At 47.5% G+C, this 15,718-nt stretch overlaps 4 protein-coding genes across 4 annotated transcripts; 2 read left to right on the plus strand and 2 right to left on the minus strand.

Annotated features, from left to right (window-relative positions):
- Nucleotides 1–1,308: 1,308 nt before the first annotated feature.
- Nucleotides 1,309–1,584, minus strand: BBA_10244 (uncharacterized protein; the record flags this gene model as incomplete). Its single annotated transcript, XM_008605341.1, has 1 exon — nt 1,309–1,584. The coding sequence occupies one exon, from the start codon at nt 1,582–1,584 to the stop codon at nt 1,309–1,311; it is 276 nt and encodes a 91-aa protein (XP_008603563.1).
- A 1,107-nt stretch (nt 1,585–2,691) lies between these two features.
- BBA_10245 (ion transporter) lies at nt 2,692–9,178 on the minus strand (the record flags this gene model as incomplete). Its single annotated transcript, XM_008605342.1, has 4 exons — nt 2,692–3,181; nt 3,241–3,330; nt 3,390–5,152; nt 5,204–9,178. 4 exons carry the CDS (start codon nt 9,176–9,178, stop codon nt 2,692–2,694), a joined length of 6,318 nt encoding a protein of 2,105 aa, XP_008603564.1.
- Nucleotides 9,179–9,794: 616 nt separating this feature from the next.
- BBA_10246 (PHD-finger domain-containing protein) lies at nt 9,795–11,721 on the plus strand (the record flags this gene model as incomplete). The annotated part of the gene is made up of 4 exons (XM_008605343.1): nt 9,795–10,030; nt 10,100–10,211; nt 10,268–10,366; nt 10,423–11,721. The coding sequence occupies 4 exons, from the start codon at nt 9,795–9,797 to the stop codon at nt 11,719–11,721; spliced, it is 1,746 nt and encodes a 581-aa protein (XP_008603565.1).
- A 1,675-nt stretch (nt 11,722–13,396) lies between these two features.
- On the plus strand, nt 13,397–14,767 carry BBA_10247 (HMG box protein; the record flags this gene model as incomplete). Its single annotated transcript, XM_008605344.1, has 2 exons — nt 13,397–13,564; nt 13,619–14,767. The coding sequence occupies 2 exons, from the start codon at nt 13,397–13,399 to the stop codon at nt 14,765–14,767; spliced, it is 1,317 nt and encodes a 438-aa protein (XP_008603566.1).
- Nucleotides 14,768–15,718: the final 951 nt, after the last annotated feature.

The raw sequence follows: 15,718 nt of genomic DNA on the forward strand, positions 1-15,718 counted from the left end.
TTAAGTTAATAAATTTAAAATTATTAAAAAAGATCTTTTAAGTAATAAAATTATTTTTAAGGTTAATTTAAGTTAATTTATTATAATAAAGTAAAATAATTATATCTTTTAAGAATTAGTAGTTAAGTATATAAATCTTTTTTAAGATAAGGTTATATTTAAAAAAAAACTCTTTAAAATATAATATATTTATATATAAATCTTTAAGGTTAACTTATTTTATAATATAAAGAGTTTTATATTAAAGTAAAAAACTATCTCTTTTAATAGTCCTTAACTATTTATAGTTATTATAATTACTAATTAATATTAGTCTATTAGGGAATATATATATATATTATATTATAAGTTAGTTAGTATTCTTAATTATAGTTATTATTATTAGGTAGGCCTTAGCCTATAGTTATTAATCTAGGTATAAAAGTGGGTTAAATATTAATTTAGGCTAATAAGAGGGCTGTATTTATTAAGGTAGCTGGTGGCTGTAACATAATATATTTAATATAATATAGCTATATTATAAGGTAAAGTACTCGTTTTTTTATCCTCGTATAATAACTTATTTATATTATCAATATTATAATAATATCACCTAAAAAGTAGGTATTTTAGTGGGATTTAGGGTCGTGAGCAGAATTACCTGGACCTACTGTACATGGCCTTTTGTACCGTACACACCCATACGAAGACTTGCGGCGGGGATCAAGTGGTGTCCATGAGCCGTGGTACTACCATAGCAAGCAAAACAAACTTATGAGGATGGAGGCCGAGGACGCTTTTCGATTTCGCGGCATCGCACTCGTGGTGCTCGCTGTGGTGGCAGCGACAGGGACTGCCGCTGCTGTTTATTCACCGGGAATGCTTACGTCGTCGCTCCTGAGGGAATTTGTTTCGTTCTGCACCCCGGTACCTGATTGCGCGACGAAGACAAACGGCTTAAATGGCTAGTTACTTTTTTTTTTGTCACCAAGACGCGAAAATACGGCGTTGCGACCGAGCCGAAAGCAATACAGCTTCTTTTTTGACTTTTCCTTCTCACGTCCTGTCCATACAGCAGGCGTTATGGAGGGCTTATGACACAACTGGTGAGCAACGAAACCGTATATGCATTATCTGTGTGATGAACAGCTGGCCATGACGGCGAACCCTATGTATTGTTCTACATCGCCAACGAAAATCAGCCCCCTTGCAAAAATACTGTGCAACCACTAGGGCCTGGGTAAAATGGATTTGAGAAATGTGAGAAAAAAGAAAGAGGGTTCAAATGCACGATCGATAGGCCCCTAATAGCATAAAAGTGCCTCCGCTTCATAGGCAGCCTATTCTGTCTTCCACGCTGCTCCAGTATACCAAAGGCCGAGGCTCAAGAAGGCCAAGTTCTGCGGGGAAGCTGCTTCGCTCTTGAACAAGACCAACAATGGATGGTTGTCTGTTAATGATACTGTTGAGTGTGACGGCGGCACTGAAGCCCATGAATCTGCCTGGCGGAGCAAGGCTGCGGGTATGGCTTTGTGATGGTGTGATGAGAACGGCAGTGCAGAAGTTGCTTGGCATTTTATTGTGCTGAAGCCGTGAGGCGGCCATGTTGATGTAAATGAAACTAGTTTGACGAGATCCGGTGCTGCTTGCCGTGGTGGTATGTTGCATTCGCGGGCAAGAGACTGTGCTTGTAGCTGAAAGATGTGTTTCTTACTGCGCGAAGTCGTGCGCGTTTCAGCTCAATATATGAAGAAAGCAAAGACGTATGCTTCTTGCCCATCAAAGGTCCCTTGGACTTTGTGTATGTGCTATGGGGCGAAAAGGATCGCTCCGTGGAAGTCTAAAGTGCTGCCCAGCCTTCTCTGGAAAGAGTTCAAGTTTCAGGACCAGGACAGCAAGAACTGCTATTGTGCTGAAGATGCAGGTTGTGCAATTTTCACCGGTATGAACAGATGTGATGTCGGAAGAGGAAGCAAAGAGTCCGTAGAGTCGGGGAAGAAAGAATAGTTGGAAGGAGAAGGCCAGTGCTTGCTGACAGCGGCGGCGGGAACATTTGGAGTACGGGCAAGTAACTTATTTAAACTGCCACGCAACAGTCATGTGCATAGGAAAGGATACACCCTTCAGCCTGTACTTGCAGAAACTAGGCAAATACGGGCTGCTTCAAGTGAGAATGCAGGTTGTGGCATGTCTGAAGCTGTTTCAGGCACGTTGGATTTGCGACAGTCAGAATAGCGCGTCTCCAGTTCTGAAACCGACGCAGCATCAGCTCCTGAAAGACTACGGCAGGAGTTCATGCAGCGCTACTAAGAGGCTAATCCTGACTGCCTCGTCTGTAGCATGAAATATATAGTAGAGCGCAGTAATAAGACCTCATATCACTGTAATATGCGCACTGGCCTCGTCCCAGCTTGCAACGCGATCTTCAGAAAGTTGCGAAAACAGTTTGATTGCCGCATACCGTAGCTAGAGGCGTCATTTAGGCCCCTATCCATTGATTAGAGTATGATAAGAAAAACCAGTACAAGCTCTAATTCATACATATGGAGCAGTCCTAGCTATGACACCAAGAATAGCAAGAATTGCGAGTCGTGCCAAAGTTCCCCAACCCCCTTGAGATGGATGTATATCCCAAAGTGGACTATAGCACTATGGCTTTTGCTACTCAAGTTCAATGAGTGGGCATTTCATTGAATCAGACGCCGTGTAGCTTCAATCAAGGTCGCCATATCTATAGGTGCTTTTGTTTGAATGTCGAAGAGTCTTGCTCTTCCTGATACTTTCCACCCAGACGGAATCATCCAACATGCCACGGGCTTGCGCAGGGCTTAGAGATCGACCTCTGCGTTCGGAATCCGCGTTAGAGGCATCCGAAGGGCTGAGTTGGAAATCCGTCCGCATAGGACTGACTGGTGGGGATAATCCTTCGCCAGATGTCCTGGGAAAACTCAATGGGTGCTGAACCCCGGAGTCTCTCGGTGAGATTTCGGCGGCCCAGATCGATGGTTTCTTGGGCGTCTCCAAATTCGTATTCAGACTTGGAAGCAACGGTCGATTTGTTTTATCGGAAGTACCGGCAGCTGTGTTCACGTTTGACTCCTCGTCGTCAACTAAAATTTCGGGCACGCTCAACTGAGGGACCATTGTCATACGCGCCGAACGCTTCATGCACATATGCTGTTTGAACTTTCTGGACCAGTATCTAGATTATAAGTTAGTTCCAAGCATGAACGCGCAACAACCCTATTTGTATACACTTACAAAGTATCGAAGAATCCTAAGACAATTCTTCGTCGAATTTCCTCATCCACACGCTGAAGTCGAGCTCTTCGTCGTAGAAATTCTTCGAGTCTACCGACAGTTAATGATACTGAGTTTTTAACCCAGTAAGCATAGAAAATGTTGCTAACCTGAGGCTCTTGCTATCATTGATGATTTTATAGTGAGCTAGAGTAAGTAGAACATCCGAGAATGCGATGCCTCTGTCAGGATCTGCTGCAACCAGGACTTCTTCAAAAAATATATTGAAGACGCGGCGCCTGGTTCGGATTCTCTCGATGTCAAGATTCATTAATCTTTTATTGAGTTTGCCGAGGTCGATCTCGCTACCGGTTTTTGAGACCACGACGGAGGAATGTCGCGACATTCCTCCGTCGTTTCGCACGTGGTCAAGGATCTGGGAGACAGAGTCTTCGGGATCGTAGATTCTCATTTGGAAAATACCAGAGAGCTCACCAAGCAGGCGCGGAAATTGACTCTTTGTAATATAGCCAGTTCCTGCAGAATCAACGCTTCTCCATGCTTCTTTGAAGCGACGAATCTCGTCTCTGTCAACGACTGCCATGCTGCTGGATCGCTGGTAGACATAGCTGAAGCTCTCATAGATTAGAGAAACGAAGAGGTTGACGAAGATGTACATGCTGATAATGTTCCAACCCACAAAGAGTATTCGCGCCCAAGGCTTGCTTCCACAATCACTGTCGAAGAAGGTTGAGTCCTTCACGCAAAGAGGTGGCTCAATACCGGCATAGTCTTCCATAATTTCGTTCCAACCTTCTCCCAGACTCATTCGAAATAGAAGAATCAGGGCATTGGGCACTGTACGGAAATTCAAGTCACTCGTTTCTTGCCCACCAAAGCGAGTTAAGCTGAAGGCCTGCGTCATTGCGATAGCAAATACCAAGAATAGAACGAGCCAGGTGGCTAGCAAGTTGCTAATGACCGTCAGACTTGCCGCCGCGGTTTTGAAGAGCTGATCCAATGCGTCATTTCGTGGTATCAGCAAGAGAATGATAGCCACCAAGAATGTCTTGTACAGCTGTTCGTAGGCCTGACCACGAGTACTGGCAATCAGAAGCGAAAGGGTGGCGATAAATGCCCCGGAAACCACGACTAAAGCATACAGGTCCCATGAACTTTTCCTGAATCTGCTCCAACCAAGCCCAAATATGCGTATCGCGATATTGCTCATGTAGATCAGGATGAACAACAAGGATACAAATTCTCGTGTTCTAGCCCACCATCGCGGTTCGTTATTGAATTCTGCGATGAGAAGGACGAGGTGAAGAACGAGCACCACTGTGATCATCCGATACCACTTGCCACGTTTCTCTATGGCTCTCTTGTGGCACCATCGCTTCCACTCTTTGCCCTTGTCATCGTAAGAGCTCTTAGATGGAGAGATCCGTCTCAAGAGCTTCTTCAGTTCTAGCCAGGATCGCTGCTCTGCTGTCAAAAAGGCAACGCCAGTTTGTTCGGTATAATTGCGCATGAAAACGGATATGAACAATGTAAGGATAAAGACGGTGGCTAATAGGTTGAACACAACAAAGAACATGGCATTACCCTGTGCGGCAAGGTCTTGGGGCTGCAATCCTCGGCCTGTAATGGCTTGTGCTGCGAATGACACATCTGTCCACCCTTCTTGGCTGACAATTTGATAGAGCGTAAACAGCGATGAACCAAAGTCATCGAACTTGAAATATGAGTTGTCTGCTACGCGGGGAGCTAGCATCACCCAATCATCCTTGAAAGGGGTGCTACCATATTCGCCAAAGCATTGGGCCAGTCGTGTTATGCCGTCGCCGTCATTACACGATATCATTTTGCCGTTGAAGATGTTCAGCCCGTAAATCGCAAATGGGATGAGCAAAGAGATCGAAACGAAAGCAGCCTGTGTGGTATCAGTACAGATGAATCAGGTTAATGGGAGTGTGCTACTGACGCCGAAAATCTTCCACCAACCAATGATGATGACCGCATGGAATGTGTCTCGGGCGCTGTTGCTGACATTCAGGAGCCGTAGAGCTCTCAATGCTTTAAAAGCTCCTACCGCTCGGGAGATGGCTCCATCATTGATGAATAGTGTAACAACATTGATCCAGAGTGTCACCAAGACCAATGTGTCCATGACTCCCCACAGGCTCCGTAGATACGCGTTTGGGGTCCAAAATGCGCCGTCTGCGATCATTTTGATGGCGGCCTCCAGCGTGAACACAAGCACGAATGCTAAATCCGTCCAAACAAACCAGTTAAGGTTATCTGCTTGGTGCACTTCTCTGTATTCTCGCTGATAAAGTGGGGTTGTGACACAAGCAATCACCACCATGGCCACGACGCAGGCATATACAAAGGCCGAAAGCGCATACCACGCGACCTTGTTAGGGTCAACTCCGTCGACTCGTTCAAAGCCTCTGGCAGGGCCTACAAGTCTCTGGCAAAATCTTCGGAGTTTGCTGGTTGGTGGAAACAAATACAATGTCGTGTTGTAATTCGGGTGTCTCGTGAGATATCCTCTTTGGGCTTTGCGCCTTGCAGCTGTTGCAGATACAACCTGGCGAGCCATTTGTCGCGGGTCCAACGTATCATTCGGTCCATCAAACTTAATGCTTGTATAGAATGGGTTAGGTTCCTGGTCTGTAAACTTGTTTTTGAACCTTTGCCAGACGCCGACCAAGCCAGAGCTCGAGTTTCGCGGCAAGGTTGATGGGAACCGGCCGGCCCCGTCGTTTTCTGGGGAGACTTGCAGAGGCTCCGCATTCTCATCATCAAGAAACTCACGGACTACCGCATCCTTGAGAAGCATTTCCATCATGGCGGGACCATAGTCCAAAGGATCACGCCGGCGACGAGACTTGGCCAGATTGAATATTGATGAAAGTGCGAGATTGCTTGCATTGTGGCCAAGTTCCTTGCGCTGTAGGAAGGCCTTGACCTGCTCAAGGCGCTTCTCATCCTCTGATACATCAAAGTTTTCTTGGATGACAGCAATGAACATGTTTACCAAGATGAAGTACGATAGCGTAAACCAGCCAATGAGGAATGTGGCGCCAATCCAGCCAGTTTTATAGCCATGCGCATAAGACGTAACCGAGTAGAGTATGTCGGTCCAATTTTCACTGGACAATATTTGGTACATCCCCAGAAAGGAGTTATAGATAGTAAAGAAGGATACGCGATTGAGTTCGCCACCTTCATTGAACACCGGGATCTCCCCCCGAAACAGCTGTGAAGCAAAGATGGAAACGAGAAACGTCATCAAAAAGACAAAGAGCATCAGGTTCGCAATACCAGCGGCGTTTCCGAGCACAAGTAGGATAAGTTTTCGGGTCATCGGCACCGCCAACACGATTCGGTAGGCTCGAACAATTTGAAAGACTGTGAGCCACCAGTATGCTGGTGTGTGGCGAATTGGTGGAATAAGTATGACAGTAGTGATGGTTGCCAGCCCGAGATCAAACAAACTCGCCCAGCTTCGGTGGAAATTTCTCCAATTTGAAGCCAGCCGCGCTGATAACTCAACATCTAGAAGAAGCGTAACTGCAATTTCAGCACCGTTGATGAATTTCTCGCGAGAGGGCGACATTCTAGCGCTGCGGCAAGCTTGGCATATTAATCCGAAGACGATGATCAAGGTGAAAAGCAGCTTAGTCTTCTCGACGACACGTTGCAGTGTCGATTTTCGAGTACGATCATCAAAGTGTGGCTGAATGGGTGATCGATGATCTGAGGTGAACGCGCTTCCCTTGCTCTCTTCCCGGATAATTTGGAAAGAGGAGGTAATTACCGCAATGAGAAGGTTGGTGAGCCAGAGGGTCATGATCATGATTCCAGCGCCAAAGAAGAGTGCGGCCTGCTGATAGTCGGAAGCCATCGCCTGATACATAAGATCCGAAAAGGTATTTGCGCTCATGATGACAAAAACTAGCTCCAAAGATTGCAAGATGTTGTCGAAATTCACCGTGCCATTAGACGGGTTGTCTTGCTGGAGGCAAAGAGACCCCCGGGGGCAAATGAATCCCTTACCCTTGCCTGCTCCAGGAACCAGACCTTCCAAAGAGTTGGAATTCCCAAACTTGACCCAAGGCATGATAGTACCAGTTTCGTTACTCAAATAACCTCCACAGAGCTGATCGTCATTCGTAAAGGCGGCCGATAAATTTGTCGGTTGAGAAGGGTCTAGCCAAATGCATTGACGACTAAAACTGGCCTTGAAGCTTTGAACGCCGATGATGGCAAACAAGAGCCAAAAGAAGCATAGAAGAAAAGCAACACGTACAAGCAGTGGTGCAGCCTTTTTGAGACTACGCAGAATGATTGCTGTGCCATGCGTAAGCGAAAGCAAGCGCAGAATGCGGAGACAGCTGAGCATTTTGAAGATGTACAAGTGATGCCGACTTTCTAGGCCAGTGATACCCAAGATGAATGCTACCCAGAATGAAACAACAGCAATCAGATCCAATCTGTTGAAGGAATGCCGCAAGAATGCGCGCCGCGCAAGCTGGAAACGCATCTGAGCTTCCACAGTTTCTGGAGCATCTGAAGGCCCATGCATAAAGGTCGTAAAAGATCGAGTGATGGTTGGTTGATCAGGATGAATTTGGCGATGAGCTTTCACTGACCGCTGAGGTTGGGGCTGAAAAAAAGTTCGATATTGTTCTGAGATGATGGCACGGACTCCTTTCTTGCGATCGATCGTGCTATACTCTGCTGCATTAATGACCAGACCCGATACAACTATACGCGCTCCTATCTCTAGGGTGAATACTATGAAAAGGACTAGCATTGCCCAATCCATTACCTTGCCACCAAAACGCTCGGATCGTTCATGGCCTGGCGTGAATACACTTGGTCCAGATTCAACAGCCAGCAGAACAGCTTGAAGAACGATCAACAATAAGATGATGGGCTCAGTGTATGGATTCACAAGAGCATCGCAAAGTCGGAGCCGGAGTTTGCTCTGAGGGGAAAATACTCCAAGCGAGTGTCCTTTCAACGGGTTGACGAAATTTCCAGGCGGCCGTCGCGGTAAAGCTGCAAGAGAGCCAGGGACAATTTGTTTCTCTCCTGCTGGTTCAACAACCTGGGGCTGGTATGAAGTATTCCTGTGTATTGAATTCATACCACCTGCATTGTGTTCATAGATTAGGCCCTCGGATGTTCGAGAGGTCCTTGCCGCTTGTAATGACACTCGCTGGTTAACTGCAACCTCGCTTTCTCCGCTGATATTGACCACTCTTTGTGACATTGCGCGCACAATCGAGCTAGCGCGACGGAATGCCCCCGATGGAGATGGCGAGCGAGATGGACCTGCTTCGCCGGGAGTAAGCGTCATACCATAAGCGCGGTTTGGACTGCTAGCAAGACTCGGCGGCTTTTGGTCAGACGCTCGCAGTGTCTGCCTCCCTCTCGAAATGCCATTTCCCAGATCAAATGAACGAGACAGGCTACCATGTGACGTCGGCTCGGTTCGATCAAAGGCTCCGGAAATCGGCTGTGCTTGAGATGTCAACGGAACATCATCAGACTCCGCATATTCTTGATGCCGCGTCTGGCCCAAAACGACAGGCTCTGCATCGAAAGGGTTGTCAGGAGAATAAAAGAAGCCGTCATGTGGCGCAGAGAAACTCTGCATTGCAGGGGGCAGTGCTATTTGCAATGCTGAAGAGTCTATAGGGGACTCAGATCTCGTGTATGGCCTCGTCATCGGAAATTCAGGAGGATCCCAGCTCCTCGCAGCATTGGTAATATCAGAGCTCGGGTGTCGTGAGGTCGGCGTGGCTGGTGTCGCGTGTTGAGCAGGGCCTAAGTGCTCAGCGCGATTTTCCCCGCTCTCCTTGTTTTGTGCTCTATCCTGGAGCTGTATCGACATGCGCCAGCGCTGCTGGCCAGTGTTGGTACCCTGCTGCTTCATGGTCATCCTGGCCTTCCTCTGGCTATCTGCTACTTGCGCTTGGCAGTATCATAGCAAAGGCACAGCGTGGCGATGGGAATCCATATACCAAGCATTTGAATATGTAAACTGCAGAACACATCCAGTGAATGATTTCGTAGTAGGTGGTTATGAGCTTTTTGTCGTGACAAAGCATTAAAATTGTCGTGGCAACAACACTCTTCAAACACCCTGGGCCGCACGGGGGGGGGTCAAGGCGCCCATGTGTCAACACAGTCATGCACACTGTGGGAGTACCAATTTTCTTCCAAGGTCCTCGCGAAAATTCTTGTAGCAGACAGTGCTAATTGATATTCTGTCGACGCAAGTTCAGCCCGACGCAATGCTAAAACGGCCTATCTACCCACTTACCATGTTAGCACGCTAACTAAGATTCCATACCTACCTATTTATGTATTGATATCACTAGTGCCAGCTCTGCGCCTCGCCATCTCGACTGCGACGGGATCATTCGAATCGCGCAGCCAGGTGCTTCGAAAGTTACGCCCTCGTCGTTTCAATGTCGTCAAAACAAGTAGCTATAGCAGCCACGGATGGTGATATGGACAATGTAGTTTCGCCACTGCTACAACGTATCCGAAACATGTGGGAGTTTGCCAATCTTTGCCAGTGGATATACATATTTGGCAAGGCTGCGAAAATCGACGAAGCACTCGAGATCGAGGTAGGGACGGCGTACCTGGCAGTCTCAATTCCAGCATTCTCTAATTTGACTACGGCCCAGGACATCGAAAACGAATGCCTCAAGTCTTCTTCAACAATTTTGTCTGATATCGCCCTAGCGCTACTGAAACTCGTTTCGTCACATCGCGGTCTGACGTGAGTATCCGCAGCGCATCCTATAACTAAGGCCAATTCGCGGTGCATATTCTGATTTATTTCTTTCAGCCACGAAATCCTCAACGACCAGCTGCGCAAAGAATACAGTTTCAGACTACCTTTCCAAAATCCACTGGGCGACGGTGAAACTAATTTCTCCGATCTTGACACGCCGACTAAAGTATCCATACAGCCTAACTGAACTGCGCCAAGTTGGTACTGACATTTTTCTAATAGATAATCGCTCTTCAGCAGCTCACGCAATGGGTCATGAGTCGACCTGAGCGATTACGAGAGAAAATGGAGGAGTTACACGACATTGATCAAACCAGCTGGGTATGTGACTCTCTTTCGCTCGACTTCAAGCTCATGATTCTTACGCGATCTTGCAGAGAATTGAACCCTATGGCTGGGATGCCGATGACCGCACGTACTACGTCTTGGATGATAATCGAGTCTATCGCTTATCCGAAGCTTCAGAACCACCAGTGCGAAGGCGCAAGAATCAGAAGACATATGGTGCAAATATGCGGTCCGGGAGAGGTCGACAATCAGGCAGGTCTATAACAGAAAACGGTGCTGCACCAATATCTTCCGATCCTGATAGCCCACAAGCGAAGAGTAACTTAGGCGATTTGGATTGGGAGTGCGTGGCTGTCACGCTGGATGATGTACGGCGCCTGGTCGACAAATTTCGAAAGACGCGTGATGCGAACGAGAAAATACTGCGAAATCAGCTCGATGCGCACTTGTTACCAATATTGGAAAAGCAAGAGGAGTCAAAGAAGAGGAAACAGGCGCAACACCAGCGGGAGTTGTTAAGTCTTGCCAAAATGGTCAACGCAAAACGCTCCAGTCGAATTGCTGGAAAGGTCGAGCAACGAAAGGAAGAAGAGAAAGCGAGGGCGCAGCGCGACATGGCCGAGAAAGCACTTCAGATTGAACAGGGTGAGAGATTGAAGCAAATAAAATCAGAGCGAGAGCGAGACTTCAGAATGTTCTCAAGGGAAAAGAGGCTGAAAGAGAGGGCAGCAAGACGACGCTTGCACGAAGAAGAACTGGCTCAACTTTCGGAAGGTCGCGATCCTGCCTCCGTTGGCCGCGCTCGTATTTCTGGCCGGCAGCTACAATCTGAAATTGATCGCAATAGACTGGCGCTCAAGGCATTGGATGGTGAAGAAGAAGATTGGTCTTTTGATTGCGTGTGCGGCTTGCATGGACAGGTTGACGACGGTGCCCACAGCGTTGCTTGCGAAAGATGCAATGTTTGGCAGCACAGCAAATGCGTCGGAATTGAGGAAGCTGAAGCTGATCGTGCAGAATTTCATTTCATCTGTGTTAGTTGTAAGCAACAGACGGAAAAGGCGAGCACTTCTCGCAACACTGTTATCAAGTTCAAGGCCAGGACCTCTGGCAAGTTAATCCCGCACCCGTCCGGTGACAGGGCATCGCAGGTCATCCCGCAGCCGTTTCTACATCCCACGGATCCCGGCATGTCAATGAACATGTTTCAAGTCACCAACGATCCATTTGGTACCCCGCAGGGAATATCACAGTCATCCACCAGAGTGGAAGACAGCGTTAGGACCAATACGAAGTTGTTTTCCAATAGCAACGATGTTGGAGGCAGCACTGATGAACCGGAAACTCGTCACTTCAACAAGCAAGGAGTCAACGGAAACGGTTGGTAATACCAAGCCAATGGGAACTGGAACATAAATGCCACCTGCCACGAAACCAATGCGACACATGGCTCCAGCAATTGGCAGTGGACTCACAAGCTTGGTCTGGAGAATTTTTGTCGGGTTGACCACCCTGCCGATGTATACGCATCATTCTACGACATGTCAACGAGCCTAAAGAAATGGTGTGCAGGGGATGCGTCGAGGCCTCAGGTGGACGAGCCATGCGGTGGCAGACCACAAATGCTGAATAAAAATTCACTCAGCAAGACTGCTCTTCTATCCGGAACCTGCATCTGCCCTTATTTGGGGGACGACAATCCAGGCCAAAATGTCCAGGCTTCCGCGTTTGAACCATTACTTGATTTACTTGATATACGGGAGTTGCTTGAAATGCTTCATTTGCTTGAATTTCTTCGAGAGAACTGACTTTCTTTCTGTACTACCATCAGAACCGCCGCCTACATAAGCAGATTATCGAAAGGTGTTCTCTTCAAAATGATTCACTTGATTGAGTAGCAAGATAATTTCCCTGGAATACTAAGCTTTTTCTTTTTCTTGAACGCTGTGCAAATTAGAGAACGCCACTCCGGCAAGCAGTACTCTTGATGCCTACAGGATCGGTCACATATTCAGAAGACCCGTGACAGTCGATCGACCTTTCGCGAACTGTCAAACAGGCCATGCTCTAGGATTTGAAGGTCACCAGTATGTAGGGCATTGAGAATCGTCTTGTTCGTACGGATGGGTAGCGCTAGGCATGCAATAGCCGAAATTTCGAGGAATTTCAATGAATCATTGCCCTGGGCAGAGCTACGACAAGAGTGCACGACCACTGAAAGCAAACTGGATGGCACGACGAACAAGCGGCCGGGCGAAGCGGGATAGTCTAAAGATTTGGTCTATTATCGGGCCAGACGAATCACTCAGGTCGGAACAGACTCAGCTGCGCTTGAACCATCCTGCTTTGAACTGTTATTTTTAGTTGGTGAACGGTTTAAGTTGACACGTGGAGAGTACGGACATTAAACAATGAAATTGTAAATTTTGTGGCTCAAGAATTCGTATCTGTCCAATCAGCATCTCTCTCTTCCCGTCACCTTAGTTGTCATGTTTCCCGCAGTTCGTTGTTCAAACCCGTTGCGGGCGCAGTTGGCTGGTCCGTGACACCCCCAACATTGTAACCAAAGAAGTAGAACCACCCAGTGGTAGATGCGCCCGTTTTGTGACATTGTGCGATCCACTCTTGGATAATACTTAGAATCCGTCTGAGGCCCTTTTGGCGGCTACGAAGAGAGTGACGGCTTGTGCGTGCCCTCCAACGGTTTGCAGCCTTGTATCAAGTGGGAGCAGCGACCGTCTGAGCCACTGCGTTTTATATCCCTCCAGCCCTTCAAAAAGGGCGGTTTCCCTCTGGTGCGATCCCTCACTCGGAGCATCAGAAATAACGACCACACGTGACAGCGTTGCCCGAATACCGTGATCACTCAAGCCTCAAACATTACACGCAACCTCTTTGTCATCCAGTCGACACAAGTGAATACAAAGGGTTTCCATGAAGGTTTACTTACTACATCTATTACACATTCGAGATATCCCTCTGCCTTGGGCAAACCTTTCATAGCGATTCACTGGCCGCTCAAAGCTTCTCGATTAGAGCAAAAGTTCTGGCAATACTTCCAATATGAGCCCCAGTCCCAGCTCAAGACCGTCGACATTGCCCATGAAAACAAGAGAAATACCATCTTATGCCTCAAATCATATTCTTCGCGCTTCCCAGATTGCGGACATGGGCTCTGGCTACGCCTCCGCGTCGAGTAGCGGCGTTCACTCTGTGCCCCAGCATAACAGAGTAAGTGTCTTCTTCAAGAAATACTAATCATCAGTGCTAATCCTCTTTCTTCAGGCATCTGCCTCTGAATCTGGCCATTTGATATCGATTGATAGTGGCAATGCCATGACGAGAATCTCCCATCGCCCCGTCAGAGACGTTGAGGGGCACAGGAGTCAAAGCAAGGAACGCAGAATTGAAAAGAGAAATCTGAAAACTCCACCCTCTGCCTGTTTAACGAAGGCACTTTCGGAAATTGCACATGATATGCCTAGTATCAGTGTCGCAGATGTGGCGACTTTTGCGAACCGTTCGACTGAGGTCCGACAGATGGAGGCGGCTAAGGCTGGTAAGGTCAAGCGGCCGCTGAATGCATTCATGCTTTATCGAAAAGCATACCAGGATGTTGCGAAAACTCAGTGCAGTCGCAACAATCATCAGCAGGTCTCAACAATTTGCGGGAGCTCCTGGAATGCCTGGGAGCCTCCCAATATCATCGCTCAGTTCAAGCAGCTAGCATCCATCGAGAAGCAGATGCACGAGGGAGCTTTCCCAGCTTATAAGTATGACCCGGTACAGACAAAGAAGCCTAAGGACGGCATAGAGCAGGATTACAAAACGTGTGAGTTGAGTGACGGCGAGTCAAGCTGTCGTCCCCGACGAAGTGGCAGGCAGCGAACTACTCGAGCTACTTCTCGGGTGAAACAGTCGTTCACGTTGGAGGTGCCTGATCAATACCGAGGTCTGTCTGGTACCCATTCCCAGCCCCCAGGTGGCACCTGGCAGCAGTATCAGGCACTTCCGTTCCCTGACTGGTATATGCATGGCGGCCTTCCGGCGGATGCCCCTCAATACGCGCCGCGCGGCGAGCAGAGAGCTGAGAACCCGGATGCTGGTGTCGCGTTCGGTTGCACCTCGTCGGATCTACAATTCCAAGGTTATACGGGCTTCGTTGACCCATGCCTCGACCCTTCGCTACAGACAGATGTGCCAGCGTCTCAATATAACCAATTTCTTGGTAGCAATCACGACATGTTGCCAGGCTGGATGAGCGTTGGTGGTGCTCAAAATGCATCCACGGCACTTGTGCCGGAGCTGGACATTACGGGCGCACATACGGCTTATTTGCAGGGCACACCTTCCGATTGGCAGGTCGAACAACTGGAGGACGGGAGCCATTTCAGCGACTGGATGACGCAAGCAGGAAATGGTGAGCATCAGTAGCACCTAGATAGGTACGTAGTTTGGTAGGTACCTACCTACGTAGGTAGGTGGCTGGAACAGGCACGACAGGTACCCGAGTAGTTGTACTTGTGAGTGGGCCGTCACGGTAAGTGTGTGTGGTTGGGGCGTGTGATTGTTTGTCCCCGGGCGTTTTGGTTTGCTTCATTATTGTTACTATTTACGCATCCGTTTCCTTTCTGGTCTGGCCTCTTTTCTCTTCTGTGGCCGGCAATCTGCTCTGCGGTTTAAATTTTCTGTTATTCCTGGGGAAACTATTTTCAAGTACCATGATTCCATTGGCCAAGTATCCGATTGTTATAACAAACACTATATTAATTAGTTAGGCTTGCCACAATAAAATGGGTTCTTGTGCCAATAGCCCTTGGTGTGCAGCCAATAGCAATTTGAGCCTCGTAAGATCTTGCATACGTAAGGTTCCATGGTAAGACTTCATTCTAACGGTATTCACCTTTTCCGGGTTCGCTGGGCGCCACGCCGCGATGTCGCTACCTAGTTAGTAGGTAGGGTAGGGGAGGCTACCAGTGGTCTGTGGTCAAATGCAGACCTCTCGAATAACTATTCACATCTTTGATGAAGATTTTCAAAGGCTGGGAACCTCGAGATCATTCCGAGCTTATCAGCCTCTCTCCGACGTAAAATTTTTCTGAGCAGTAACAGCTTCGAAGAAAGAAAAGGCCTTCAGCAGTAACTAGCAGCACAGCCGGCACGAAGGACTAGGGCCATGATTCCGAGACTAATTCTCAGTCCCTCGTAAGACTACCCTATAGTAGGATTTCTTAGCGTTTTATATAAAGAAGTTACTTAATATACTATCTATACTTAATATCTTAGAAGATAATATTCTTAATATATAGTTATATTATTTTTAAAGTTAAATATCTTATTATTTTTATTAATATTAAAAAAGGTTTTATAATAAAAAATTTTTTA

Source organism: Beauveria bassiana, assembly GCF_000280675.1.
Source record: "Beauveria bassiana ARSEF 2860 unplaced genomic scaffold BBA_S00107, whole genome shotgun sequence".
NCBI lineage: Eukaryota > Fungi > Ascomycota > Sordariomycetes > Hypocreales > Cordycipitaceae > Beauveria > Beauveria bassiana.